We start from the raw sequence: 14,758 nt of genomic DNA on the forward strand, positions 1-14,758 counted from the left end.
AATGTGGTGTATTATACTTTACTGTATAATTTTTTTTATCAGTGAACACATTTAAAACCTTCAAATATATACACAACGTAGTGTAAGGTATGTGCATTTATAAGCTAGTATATAAACTTATATAAATATATATTTGGCATTTTTGAAAACCTGGCAATCTCTTCTCCAGCAAGATGCCAGGTACTGCAGTACCTGTTGCTGTTTGTTGGCTACAACCAAGCCAGCCAGGAGACATTGTGAGCCTGCATCATGCATTAATCTCAACATCTACAGTATATTTCTTATACAGTATAAGTAAATACAATGTATCCACATTTCAAATGGAACTTTGAATACCACGCAGGCAGGAGATGATTCAGTCTTTTGGAGGACTTTCTCGGGACATGACATTTTGTACATTCTGTCCTTTGAAGTACTGTACTCTGGGTGTGCCTTAGTGTGTTATTTCGTATTTAGGTCTGCATTGTTCTTGTCCTCAGAATGATCAGTAGTGTTTTTTCTCTGCAAAAATAATTAAAAAAACAAGAAAGTGGGCATTGTAATTGAGGAAAAAATGGATCACTATGCCTTCAGAATAAAACAGCCAGCACTGGTGACACTCATGATGTCTTTTCTGAAGCAGAAATGTCTGTTTCTGCACTGGGATGAATGCCACTTTTTTAAGCGGCGTGTCTGTCGCACACTCTGTTCTTTTGGAAGGAAAAGAATCCAGTGTGAAGTGCCTTTGACAGGGTCTTCTGTCTAGTACTCTGAGGTTCCTGCGAGCATTGTGAAAGGGCAGTCATTAGAGCAAGCTGCTGTCGGCTGGCTGCTCTACTGTACTGCTTTCCATGGTCCTTGGATATCTTTGCCTGTCACATACTGTAATAATCTGTCTGATAACATTTTCAGCTGAAAGAAAACTGTGTATGTGTTGTGTTGTTTGTTAGGGATCAAGTAATTAAATATGATTCACGACTTATACCATACTGCAGTAAATCTGTAGTAAAACGTGGCACAACACCATTTTAGCTCAATCTAAAGTCTTAGCAGAACTTTTCTAAATGTCCACGTCTCCTTATTATGAGGATTTACATTGTAACATTGAATACAGGAGGGCAATTTAAACAGGTACAGGGCAGTAGAAAAAAAAAACAGTCTAGATTGTTTTTCCATTTTTTTATTATTTGATTGTTATTCACTCTCAAGTAATTTTAGACCCAAACAGTTACAAGAGCAGGTACAGCCACAATAAATACTGAGATCAGAATATGTATCTATACACAGGTGCTTATATGTGCATACAGTCATTATTTTTGCAGGAATACCTAATTTTAACAGATTCAGAGATAGCAGCCAAAACCATGGATGCTGACTGTCAGGCAAGCCTCTGGACTGCCTAGCAACAGCAGACAAAAAATAAAAATGAAAAAAGCTGAGGTATTCACAGTATATTGACACATCTTTTACAGTATCTCTTACAATATGTGAAGAAGCAGATAAGAAAGCAAACAAAATGCGAGGATGTATAATTAAGTGTAGAATTTAAATCAAGGGATGATACATTAAGATTGTGTAATGCACTAGTAAGGAATCACTTAGAAAACACTTTACAAATTTGGTCACTACATTATAGCAGAGATTTCTACTCTGGAACAGTCCAGATGGGACCAATGAGATGGTATCTATATATCTATAGCTATATGGCTATAATGTCTTACACTGACTGGCTGAAGTCTTTTACAGAGGAGACTGAGGGAAGTTTAGCCCCTTCTCATTTGTTACCTTTCTTATTTTCTTAGTCTGCTGTTTCAGGTTGTCATCTTAGTCATCTTAGTGTTACAGTATGTATATGCTTCTTAATTAGCTATGTAGGTGCACAAAGAGTGTGTCTGCCATGGCATTTAAGGGTGGTGAGAAGGGAAACAATTGAATGCAATGTCAGAAACTCACAGATAAGACTTGAAACTGATAAATGATATCTCAGTTGTATGCTTCTGCAGCTTGAAGATGATATTTTTAAGAAACTGTCACCAATAGAGCAAAGAGCAGCTCTTACAATTTTTTTGTAAAAATTCAGTGTGGTGCAAAAACGATAGTCTACTACTGGTGCTGTCAAGCATGGAAAAGTGGCAGATCAAATGCTAAAGCAATCGAAATAAGCTGTATAAAAGGTACATACTGCAGCAGCCTGGTGGCTTAGAAATCAGTGCTGCAGCAAAAATCTTGCAAAAAACATGAGCATCACTTTCACTGTAAGTTCATTATAGTTTTACATTATTAGTATTTTTGAGAGTAACTTATTACTATACATATCACTCTTTGTTTTACAATGGCTTATTATATGCACTAATTATAATAATAATTCCTCCACTTATATAGTGCTTTTCTGGACACTCCACTCAAAGTGCTGTACAGGTAATGGGGACTCTCCTCCACCACCATGTATACCACCACCTGGATGATGTGGCAGCCATAGTGTGCTAGTACACCAAACACACACCAGCAATCAGTGTGGAGGAGAACAGACTGATGAAGCCAATAGATGGATAGATGGGAATTATTAGGAGGCCATGATTGGTAAAAGCCAAGGGGAAATTTGGTCAGGACGTTGGGGTAAAACCCCTACTCTTTTCAAGAAAAACCCTTGGGTTTTTAATGAGAATCAGGACCTTGGTTTTACGCCTCGTCTGAAGGAGGGTGTCTTTTTACAGTATAGTATCCCCGTCACTATGCTGGGGCATCAGGACCCACACAGACCGCAGGGTGAGCGCCCCCTACTGGCCCCACTAACACCTCTTCCAGCAACAACCTTAGTTCTTCCCCAGGAGGTCTCTCATCCAGGTACTGACCAGGCTCACACCTGCTTATTTTCAGTGGGTTGCCAGTTGTGAGTTGCAGGGTGATATGGCTGCTGGCTGTGCACTGTATTCTGTAATTTTACTATGATTAGTAGGAAACGGGCTGTGAAACCGGGAGAATGGAGAGGGAATACATGGAGCCTTGTGGTAGAGGAGGAGAGCAGAGAACAAAACAGGGTATTTGGAGTGAAGAGACCCCATTTAAATAAGAAATCTCAATAGCCAAATACAGTACATCCCACTAACAGAATAATGAGATTTTAAACGTTTTTTGTAATGATCAGTTGGCATGCTTCACTTAGGTAAACAAGCATGTTATGAATAATTAAGTACAATCTTAATTTAGCTGCACCGTGACTACAGTGTATAACAAGGTCATATTATGTCAGAGCCTTTGTCCGCAAAGCAATGAAAGTGAGGTTTCCTGGCACCACCCATGGAATAAGATTTTGTTCCCTGTATATTTTAACATTCAGTGTTACAATGGAGTTCAGCTCCTATTTCAAGCTAAGATTTTTTTGTCACTATCTTGGCTAACGTTTATCTTCCACTAACGAATTAGGAATAAATCTTGTCATATTCAAGATGTTCACACATCTAAATGTGAATGCAGATTAATCATACATTTAAAAAGTGTTTCTTGTTTTGTCGCTTTGATTGTTACACATACTAGTTATAGTGCTTTACTGTGTATCAAGATCCCAATCATAGAGTGTATTTTTATTACAGTAAAGAGAAATGTTTGTAAAAGTTTAGTGATTAGCCAGAACAATTTACATTTAAACTGGTCATATCTTGAAGATTTTTTTACACATTTTATCTCCTTGTACCATTTCTTAAGGGAATCCAGTAGAGTCTACAGAAGAAACTTAAAAAAAGATGTTTCAACTATTATGGAACCATTATCTTCTGTAAACTCTTTAATATTCAAAAGCAAGCCAGTCATGACATAAAGATATCATTGACAAGGACACCTAAAAGCATGTACTTGAATTATAGCTTTTTGAGTGCAGTTCCATAGTTTTAATTATCTGCAATTAACAAGCCCTATTGCAATGAAGCACAGCAGACATACAATAGGGTTCAATAAGGTATTTTCAAAAATGAAGCAAGCGATCTTTAAATAATATAATTTGTACAGTAAGAGGGTTACAGAAAGTATGTAGGAATTTATACTACAGTAATCATTGGATAGCAGAGGGAGGAATTGGAAGTACTGGCACTGATGCAGAAGGAGAATAAACAATCCCATCATGCCACAGAAGGCAGGACGTTAAGGGAAAGCCAGAGAATGCATTTGTATGTACACTATCAACATTGATGCTATATATTGTATGTGTGCTGAAGACCTCTGTGCGTAACTACTGCCTAATGAGGATGAGGATAGCCCTGAACCTGCACGGTTGGGGGTCAGGTGCACAGTCTCTTAGACTCCATTTCCTGAACACGATGCAGCCAAACTGAAACCATGACTGCTTGTCTTGGTCTTTGGGCAGATGTATGATTTGGCACACAATGCTCTTTTGGGGTAACAGGTGGGGGATGTATGGAAACCGCTTATTAATTTCACAATAGCAGCTGATTAGCCTGGAAATTGGATAAACTGAATTGCTCTTGGTTTCACCATCCACAGCAATTCCTGTTCCAGTAATTGAGAACTAAATGAGGGTTTAAAGAATAAGCTGTTAATTACATTTGAAGGATTTATTCTGTTAGATATTTTGCTCACTCACATTCACATGACGGAAGACTTTGTTCCTTCAGTAGTAATCACTGCTACTTTGTCAATGACCAGCTCACTGCCTTTTATTTCCATTACTGTTAGTGCTCCAGCACTCTGAAACACTTGAAGATCTGATGTGATATCAATCTGGTGATCTCCCATTCTGAGTTTTGTGCTTACATTAGAGTTGTACAGCTCTACACACGGATATACTGTTTTTTTTCCCAAATAGATGGTAAAAGCTCACTTATTGGTCTAATATTAAACAGTGCCAAATGACAGCTCCCTGTTTTCAATAAAAGATCCATCAGTGAAAGAATGGATTTCCTACATGCATTTGTGGCATTGATAGTACATACTGTAACTGATGGGTGGTTTTACTTATTATGGGGGGGGGAGCTTTAAATTAATGTGACTCTAGTGTGGGCTGCTTATACAGTGTCCTGCATTCTTGTTCTGTGAATGTTAAAGTGATACCATATCATTGACAAACAAGCAAGCGTCAGCTTGTATATACAGTAGAGATTCTCTCGTGTGTGACAGGAGTGATCAGTGTCTGGGGTGGAGGATGTGAAGAAACGGTCTTTGCGCGGTTTCCATTTGAATACAAGGAAAAAAAAACTTTGACGCAAGCGTTTTGTTTTTCATAGGCAGCGTTTTTATCCCTGTGTTTCCCTAGAAAGAAGCTTTCTTTTGCTGTGGTCCTTTAACCAACAATATTTCTTACATTTAATGACATAGTAAATGTACTAGAATATGCTAGAAATAGCAAATTTCAGATATTTAGTAAAAATGGGTTGGGATGTCTTTTCTACCTTCGGTATGATTTGCATTGGGTCCTTAAGAAGATTGAACTCTCGTGCAATGGGCGTCTCCTTTGTTTCCATTTCATGTGTTTCGAAAAGAGTTGACAAGTGCTGTATGTCAGCTCTTGAATAATGCAACATAGGAAATGTAGTATTATTAGGTTTCAATGTACATTTAGGTCACTTATCTTTGAAAGCAGATGATGTTAATGTGAGTACAACCAAGTAATCCAGTGATTGCAACAGCAGTGGGTGTGGAGAGTTTGGGCTACTGAGCCCTCAGCTTTCATTTCGAAATGTCATTGACTTTTTCATTAATGTTAATGTTGGGGAAAAAATAATATTTTCTTTTACATGAACTCCAGTATTGTGCCTCAGCGTTTGTATTTTTGGGCCACTATTGTTTTGTTCGAATGGGTTGTGAGTTGCTGTCTGATCAGTACCGGCTACGCTAGGCCCTTGTTTCAGGAAACTATTAGTGACAGGATTTAAATTCCTCACGCCCCAAGTAAATCAGTAATTGCTTTTTAAGAACAAGTGCATTTTTCCGTTTGAGCAGACTTCTCAGAAACTCTGACAGCAAAAGTTAAATAATGTAAGCTATATGGATACTGTTATTATCCTAAAATTACAGTTTAGTACAGCAATAAATGTCTGTCCTTGGTTTTTTATTTAGATTTTTGAATATAAAGTTGTGCACCGTGTGCTAGAATTAGTTAGCAGAGCATGCAGAGGAAGCTCTTGCTCTTCCTCCTGGGGGAGGGCAAACAGTGCAATGACAGCAGCTCAAGAACTGATTCATGGGTTGTCTTTTAGTCTTCAGTGGAAAACACCACATTTTTCATGCCCACGAGGGAGTTTGTGAGAAGCAGTGTTCTCCCCCTTTTATTATGAGACAAAAAGAATCTCACCAATTCATGGTTTGGACGTTTTTACTATGGGAAATGTGTATTTTTTTCAGTGTTTTGCAGATTTTACCTGATTTGATTTACTTGTGCATTAATGTGAAAGTGAAGAAAACATCATTAGTACACTGCTGTACTCAGCTCAGTAACTGTTAAGATAGTCGTAGTTTGAAGGGTTTCCAGAACATTTCTGAACAGCTTTTCAACCAATAGATGCAGAATGAGGAACCTCTTAAAACTACTAAGCTAGGATTTCCTGCATTTTTTTTCATTTTCAATCAAGATGTTTACAATGGGAAAAGTCTGAAATATGGCTGCTTCTAGGCTTCTTTTTTCTGATGGAGGTTTGCTACAGTTTTAACCTGCACAGCAATGCACATGTCTATACCTGGTGTTGTGGGAAATTCTTCATCAGAGGAGCAGGGCACAGTCTTGTGCAGATTCAGTTTTATTGAGCTCAGTAAGGACAGGAACGTGCACTGGGTCTGCCCCACAGAACAGACTGCAAGGGTTTCCCAGCTTTTATATACAGTACACATGCTCAGAAAGAAGTTTCTTTCACGCTTTGAATGTTTGTCCTGTTTTGATCTATTTATGAGTGCTTATCCTTCCCTGTGTGACAAAAGTTGGTTTCACACTTTGAGTGTGAGTCATTTCATTAGATGTGATTACTCCTATTCTTAACACCTTGTAGAAGGGAATTAGTTTCTGCAGCTGTTAAAGCACGTAACTGTTATTCTGTCTTACTATATACATGGCTAGACATCTATTGCTAGGATAGCTCTGAACGTTACATTAAATTACATGATGGTTTTCACTGTACTGTTCAGTGCGAATGAGAATACATGCACATGCTCCTCCAACACTGCTGTCAGTAAGAGCCATTACTAATTTAACACACAGCAAGTGCCATGGGGCCTTAGGGTAGCGGGTTGTAGACAAGCAGTGCGTCTGTCACTGATGCCATTGCAAGCTCACAGCCCTGTTGTGTAACAGCACAAAGAAACTAGGACCATATCCTGCCCAACTCTGGTGACACTCAGCCAGCTGTACTGCTTTTTGAAAAAAACTTTTTAACATTTTAAATTGTATCTTAGTAAATTTCTTCAGAAGAAGCACATTAAATATCCATCACTTATTTTTTTTTACAAAATAAAAATTAGTTTTAATTACTTCCCTGCTTCATCTACAACTTCCACCACCTTGATTCACAATGATTGATTTCCCTCATTTTAAATAGGAATAATTTTGGGCAGTAACTCTTACTTCCATGTTGCCTAAATGAAATAATATAGTGCAGAGACAGGAAATTGATGCAAAATCTGCTCTCCAGAGGGTCTGGTTAGTGGCTAATAAGCAGAATGGCAGGAGATGGCTTGTATTTTCCTGTCTAATGTGTGCCAAAGTCTGAAAGAAAGCTTTGATTTTTCTCTGCAATGTGATCAAAATACAGATGGGCGTGGGGGTGCTGTGAACCTGCAATATGATAACTGTAGCAGTTCAGGGCTATTTCTTGTCTGAATTATCTTGTAGGCTTTTAAGCCCAGAAGCATGGGCCAGGAATACAAAGGAGAAAGAGACGAACATGTAATCCCATACACATTTACTCAGTGATGCAATGCTTCGTCTTCCTGCAGACCTTTATAACCAATGTAGATATGAGCTTCCCTTTTCATATGTAGATATGAGAATAGTCTCATGCCTGTGTTCTCAATGCATTGCAAATTTACCTTAAAAATTACCCTGAAATTGCTGAGCAAACATTGCAGCAGTTTTTGAAAAAGTCCTACAAAATGATTTTGAATGAAAGTAGTGCCATGTACTGTATTCAGTGTAATCCATTTATCACATCAAATTTTAAAACAATACTGATCATGCTTGCAGAAAGGAAATAAGTGACAGCTTCTAACATGTTGATGAAAGAAAATAATTTTATCTCCATTTGATATGTACATTCCTTAATCCAGTTACAATGCCTGTATTGGCAAATCACAGAGTGATCTGCCTGCAGTTCCTGCAGTAAAGAAAGACACTTGATTAAGTGAGGAAAAGTTCATTCTGATTAATCTCAACATTGCAAACAACACCTAAAAGTAAGGTGTTGTCAGGTGGGAATGGCAGAAAAAAATGAAGCAAATTCTGTTTGTGGTTTCAGTGCGAAGAAGCTCCTTTGGAAATTGCATCTTAATGTATGTTTTTTTTTGTTTTGCAGGTACAAAAGAGTTTTTTCTGTGGGTACACATGGAATAACTACTTATAACCCAACAACATTAGAAGTAACCAATCAGGTAAATAATGTTTTTGCAGACTGTTAGACTTTTAAATTATTAAAGCAGGAAATATGTGAGAAATGTCTGATTATAGTGGACGATTCAAGTTTTTGATTTAGGAGAGAAGTAATCACATGCATGTGATCTTGATGTGCAATGGACCCCCAAATTCTTTTAACGAAATAAAAAAATGAAGTCAACAGAAATGAGAGAGATGTGCTGATAATTTCCACCATGATTTTAAAGTAGCGGTTCTAAATGAAGTCTTCATTTGTTTTTACATGTTCCGTATCCTTACATATTTTCCTGTTTTTTATACTCCAACATAATGCATCTTGCATAGAACCCAGTAAACTCTATTCGGTATTGCTTTTTCACATGTGTAACCTTGAAAATATAAGAAGCTTTCCCTTGTAAGTGTGAAATATATTTTGTTTTTCTTTGCCAGTGGCCTTACGGCGATATCTGTGGAATTGGTCCTTTTGGGAAGGGTCAGGGAACTGAGTTTAACCTCACCTTCCGAAAAGGGAGTGGAAAAAAATCAGAAACCTTAAAGTTCTCCACGGAGCATAGAACAGAACTGCTTACAGAGGCGCTGGTAAGAGCAGTGTCATTTTAATTCATCCTGTACGTGTTCTTGCACTGTTGATCTGTTTGATGCGTTGGTGTTTGTGTGCGTAAGTCTTTCTAAGAAAAAAAAATCCCCAAATCCTGATACAGCCAACATATTACTTAACATGCAATTGCCCATACTCAGAGTTCATGTTTAAATAAGCTGTAGCAGTCCTTATGGGATTGAATTACCTGAGTGTTTGGCTTTTGTATGTTGTAAACCTAATTTATTTTTACGATCTGTAAGTATTGTTTTTCATTTGCTCTTCTTGAGAGCTTTCCTTAAAGCAACCTTTGAATTCTAGGTAATGCAGTTTTTTACTTACATAACTTTAAAATGCACCCTAACATGCTGCACAAATGTTTAGAAAACAATTCAAGACAAGTCAAGATACAAATTCGCAAGATAGCTTTGTCTGATCCCCTTTCCAAAATGTGTACTTGTCCTGTGGTCTCCACTGTAATGAAGAGAAATCACGACACAAGCAGGAGACAAGCTAAAGTCAGCATTACCCAAGAACCTTAACTGGACATAACAGCTTAATACAGTACGACCATCCTAAAGCACAAGGGTTTCTTTACTCCAGAATTAGTGCAATACAGAATCAGCATATTAGCCATTACAAACCTTTGCTCTGAAGTGTTTCCTAACATGTATTGATATGGTAACTGCAAAATCAGTTGGGTCAGTTGAGGTTGTGTTATTAAATATTAAATATGTTTAATACAATTAAATATTATAATTTAATAATTAAATATTAAATATTAAAATATTAAATCATTTGTAACTTTTCAGCATTTGGTCACTGTAATCTACCGATTATTTTTAGAAAAGCTTTATTAAATTAGTGCTTCACTTGCATTGTCCCATATTTTGGAGTTAGAAGAATGTTGTACCTTTCAAGTTTTATGTTAAATTTTAGTGTTTCAAAAAATGAGTTCCAGAATGGATGGATTCATTGTAGTCATCTTTGTTGGAATGTGAATGTATAAGATTAACTTGTTTTATTCATAAACAGCACAGGGTGTATCCTAAAACTACTGCTTTTCCTATAGATATCTGTGGATCCTAGATTTGAGATACATATTTTGGAGCCGATATAACACATTTCTGAGGACAAGCTTTAGTACTGTAGATGTGCAAACACTTTTTTTTTACTTTCTCTACAGAGGTTCAGGACTGAGTTTTCTGAGGGCAAAATAACTGGGAGGGTAAGTGAACTGAATATATTCAGAAAACTTATTGTCAGGTTTATAAACTATTACTTGTTTCATTAAATCTTTTGACACCTTAAAAACAGTTTAACTCACAAACCTATCTGTGCTAAAACTCGTTTTAAAATGTTAAACATTTTTACCAGGTTACATTTGACATTTGAAATGCCCTTATTGTGTTGAAGACGACAGCTGAATTTTCTTCTGTCCATGTAATTTTATGTTACGATACAATTTCTGGGCTAGTCATTTACTTTTGCCAATCTGACAAATAAACTGCTTTATTATTATCTTATTGCGTCTTTCACTAGCTCAGAATAATTTGAGGAATTTTGAACAAGATAATCAATTTCTAAAACCATGCCAACAAACGATTTTACAGTGTGCAATGAGTAATCCGTTGGAGTTTGTGATCGATAATTATATGGCTCAAGTTTCTCTCCTTTGCTTTGGATGAGCATTTTATTTTACAATGAATTTGAAGCACTCCTGTAAGTTACTTGATATGACCATGTTTATCTCTAAGAAGATAAACAAGGCTTATAAATGTCTGAAACCACTGTATTGCAAAGAATAATAAGGTACTGTAATATGTCTTGGCTTTATTTTATATTTCCTTGCTCCAAAATATATCCCAATAAACAGAAATTTATCTTCACACATGCAGTAGTATTTTTATAGACAAATATCTGCATCTATAGAAAAGATCTTGAATGAATAAGAAAAACATAGTCTGGTCTTAGAGATTTAGGAACTGTCTTAGAAACTCAGAAATGTGGAACTAAATGTTAATTTCATAGCAAGGGTGATATGGAAGTTTGAGATCTTTGTGTTCTGATTTTTAGAGATACAACTGTTACAAGCATCACTGGAGTGATGCACGGAAACCTGTGGTCCTAGAGGTTACGCCAGGAGGAGTAGACCAGATAGACCCCTCTACCAACAGAATTCTTTGCTCCTACGACTACAGAAACATTGAAGGATTTGCTGAGGTCACTGACTATCAGGGAGGATTCTGTATTTTGTATGGAGGTTTCAGTCGACTGGTATGTGTTTTATACATTAAATGATTGAGTGCTCATTTATCGGCTGACTGCTCCCATTACTGACTACTGCTGCATTGGAATTGAATTAGAAAACTATTAGTATTAGTGTTAAAACCTGAGGAGTCATTAATATTATTGTATATGCAGCAACAAGGCTGACCTCAATATCCAAGTCCTTAAAATGTGTTCCTCTTTCAAAATGAGGGATATTGGCACACCATTAAGAGGGCCCTCATCCAAGACAGACACAGCCTGTATAACAAATGCCCTAGAAAGAGTTCTCGCACCCAGAACTGCACTTGCCCCCCCCCTTTCCACACCAACTCGCCGTCTATTCCTAGGGTCATGAAACAGGACCTCTTCATTTTACAGGATGACACTTTCAACAGGAGCCTTTTTTCATAACTCACTATCATCTGATATTCATCTAATACCGCCAACCACCTCAGCTGTGCAGCTTTCTGGTCCACAGTTCCCTTTTATCATTCACATCCCGATATTTCCACACCATTTTTGTCGCAGAGCAGAATCCACTGTATCACCTGTAAATACAGATCTTAACAGCACACGTGTGCTGAACGTAGCTCCTATGGCTGTTTCAGAATTCACTTAACGGATATCTTGTCTGTCCGGCAAATCTGCACTGCCTAGCCATTTACACTGGGGAAACAGGGAAGAAAGCCCATTTCAGAAAACACGTCAGAACTGTGAGGATCAAAGATCCTTTAAGCCATTTAGCCCATTTACCTCTTCTGGCTATGATTTTACTGGCTTTTCTATCTGCATCCTTTCAGAGAGATTTGTTTTTTAGAGACTCGTATATCAGAAGCCAGAATTATCCTTTAACTTGGTTCTCACATTGCCTCAGCTCTCAAGGACTGATCATCCAACAATGGGAATCTGTCCATTCATTTACTGATTACTCCCTTCTACCCTTCACATGGCTTTCAATACCCAGACTTCCATCTCTTTATGCCCCTCTTTTAGCTCTGTATTCATTCTCACAGAATCGCCACCCTGTTTCGCCATGCTTGTATTTCTGCTCTCTACCTCATTCACAAACGTCAGAAAAAGGTTCTGCAGCTTAAATGTTTTTAATTAGGACCCTTTGCTTCTTCTTGTATAGCTCATGCACTGATGCAGTTCCCCACTCTGACCTATAGTTATATCTTTTTCCTGTTTTAGGAAAAAGCAGTACTAAAGAGCTATTGTATATCAGCATAAGTGAAAAGAAATGTTATTCTATATTGATATGGATTGGCTATTTAGTCTTGAACAGATTTTTTTCTGTTATTTTTTTAAGTTGAAGCTGTTAGACGTAGACATTTATAATGCCCTGGGAAAGATCGTTTTCATTTTAATTGATTATCAGATATTTCTAAGATCTTTATTATCTCAGTAATCAAAAAGAAGATTTCTATTGTATTTGCATACCTACAAATTATGCTACATAATTTCTTTCAATATGCTATTGTTAACCAGTTTTTTTGGAGGGGAAATGCGCTAGAAATCAAAGTCAGTGTATGTTTTGTATATCATTGTATGTATCTCCTTTAAAGAAGGCAATTTCTGATTTATGAAATGTGAGCAAAAGAACATTTGAATTGTTCTTTTCCCTGTCAGAAAATTATGACCCTAGTAATTACTTTGTTTTGCTTTTTACAGCACCTGTTTGCTTCGGAGCACAAAGACGACATTATCAAAAGTGCCATTGAGCATGCTGGGAACTACATAGGCATCACATTGCGTGTCCGGAAGGACCAGATAGATTTTGAGCAGTATGTGAACCACCGGCTGGGCAAATACAGCACAGATGATTCAATAACTTCTCTTGCGGAATTTGTAGTGCAGAAAATTTCATCCAGACATCCGGTGAGAGCGTTTGCTGAAAATCCCCTTAACTATTCTTAATTGATCTGGTAGTGGAGTTGGAATTCTGTAATATTACAATAGAATCCTAATCAATAAGTGAACCTTTTGTACCATCACAGTCTTTTCTTTAGACTGTTTAGTCAATATAAGTTTTTTTTTTCCCCACTATGTCGGCTGATTGTACCACAACACTAAGTCTTAAATTGTTTGTGTTTTGCCTCAATTAAATTAAATTATCCACTTATCCACTAAACAGCAACAAAACATCTTCTCCTTTCGTGTCCAAAAGTACCTCTGGTTCCAACTGATTCAACCAGATGAAGAACACAGAGCTCTGTGCAACAAATGTTTCCAGTTCAGTGCTGGGTTCTGTCACAAACATGTCCATATGTGTTGACACTGAGGTGGCAAACCTGTGCTGGAGATGGGTGGGTGTTCATCGATGTGGTTTTAGTTTTCTTGGCCTTCATTGAAACTATGGCTGCTGTAATTTGCAGGGGTGCCTGCAAGCTTGCATTGTCTTCAACCGAGAGATGATCTGCTTTCAGTGGTCAGTGCTAATTCTGCAACTCTCCTAAAGGGCACTGGAGAATGTGAGACAGCTCTAGCTTTGTAGTGTGTGAAAAGCTGAAAACCTCTGATTTTGGTCTGGAGCACTTTTCAGGTCCACTTTTCCCCTGTGAAACAAAGTCCTAAGCCAGGTCTTGAAAACAATTGGCATTTTTAAATCAGATGCTTTTCTAAAAAGACAGTGGACACATCCCACTTTTTTCAAAATGTTTTCCATAGTGTCTCAGTTCATGTATGTAAGCCTTGTGAATTTCCAGTTTGTCAAAGATTTGATTTAACCTAGCCCTTGGATTCATTTGTAATTTTGTATATCTGCAAATTCATCATTTTGTTATTGGCCTCTAGACTCCTTGCTTTGTCTCAATGCCTGTCAGAGTGATAGCTGTTGCCCCTGTTATCAGCAGGGGCAGTGATGAGGCAAGGTTGTAGGTTGTGTGTATCCTGACCTATTTTATTTGCACGTAAAGGACCCAGGACTTTACAGGAGTGTAGATTTTGCAACATACAGTACCATTCTGCCTTTCTTCATTTTAGCAAGTAGGTCTCCAGCAGATTCAATTAATTTGTTACATTTGTTGACTCACGAAATTCAGTAAAATATATAGAAATAAATACAGAAATGTTCAACGTCATTGTAGAAAAGTAGCAGATTGAATGAGTTTTGAAGATTTTGTGCAAAAAGTGTGTAGTATACAGTTTATCTATAATTAGTGTAGTTTTGTAGGAATTGGATTAATTATATTTTATCTTTTTTCCAGGAACCTGTAAAACGAATATTAGCCCTAACGGAAGCATGTTTAGTTGAGCGAGATCCGGCATCATATAACATTGTAACATTAAAGCCATTTGGAGAGGTGAGTGTTCTTTACTGGAGAGGATTAGATTAATTTCACTTTAGT

At 37.3% G+C, this 14,758-nt stretch overlaps 1 protein-coding gene across 3 annotated transcripts in view; it reads left to right on the top strand.

The window, feature by feature from the left end:
• The window catches only part of dnajc13 (dnaJ homolog subfamily C member 13), an 81,672-nt gene that overhangs the window by 20,921 nt on the left and 45,993 nt on the right, over positions 1-14,758 (top strand). For all 3 annotated transcript variants that reach the window (XM_088919394.1, XM_088919391.1, XM_088919392.1), the window contains exons 3-8: positions 8,487-8,562; positions 8,993-9,142; positions 10,327-10,368; positions 11,217-11,417; positions 13,083-13,289; positions 14,618-14,713. In XM_088919394.1, coding sequence (XP_088775520.1) covers positions 8,487-8,562; positions 8,993-9,142; positions 10,327-10,368; positions 11,217-11,417; positions 13,083-13,289; positions 14,618-14,713 — 772 coding nt within the window. The remainder of the gene's footprint in view (positions 1-8,486; positions 8,563-8,992; positions 9,143-10,326; positions 10,369-11,216; positions 11,418-13,082; positions 13,290-14,617; positions 14,714-14,758) is intronic.

This window comes from Atractosteus spatula, chromosome 6 (genome assembly GCF_055471065.1).
Source record: "Atractosteus spatula isolate fAtrSpa1 chromosome 6, fAtrSpa1.hap1, whole genome shotgun sequence".
Lineage (NCBI taxonomy): Eukaryota > Metazoa > Chordata > Actinopteri > Semionotiformes > Lepisosteidae > Atractosteus > Atractosteus spatula.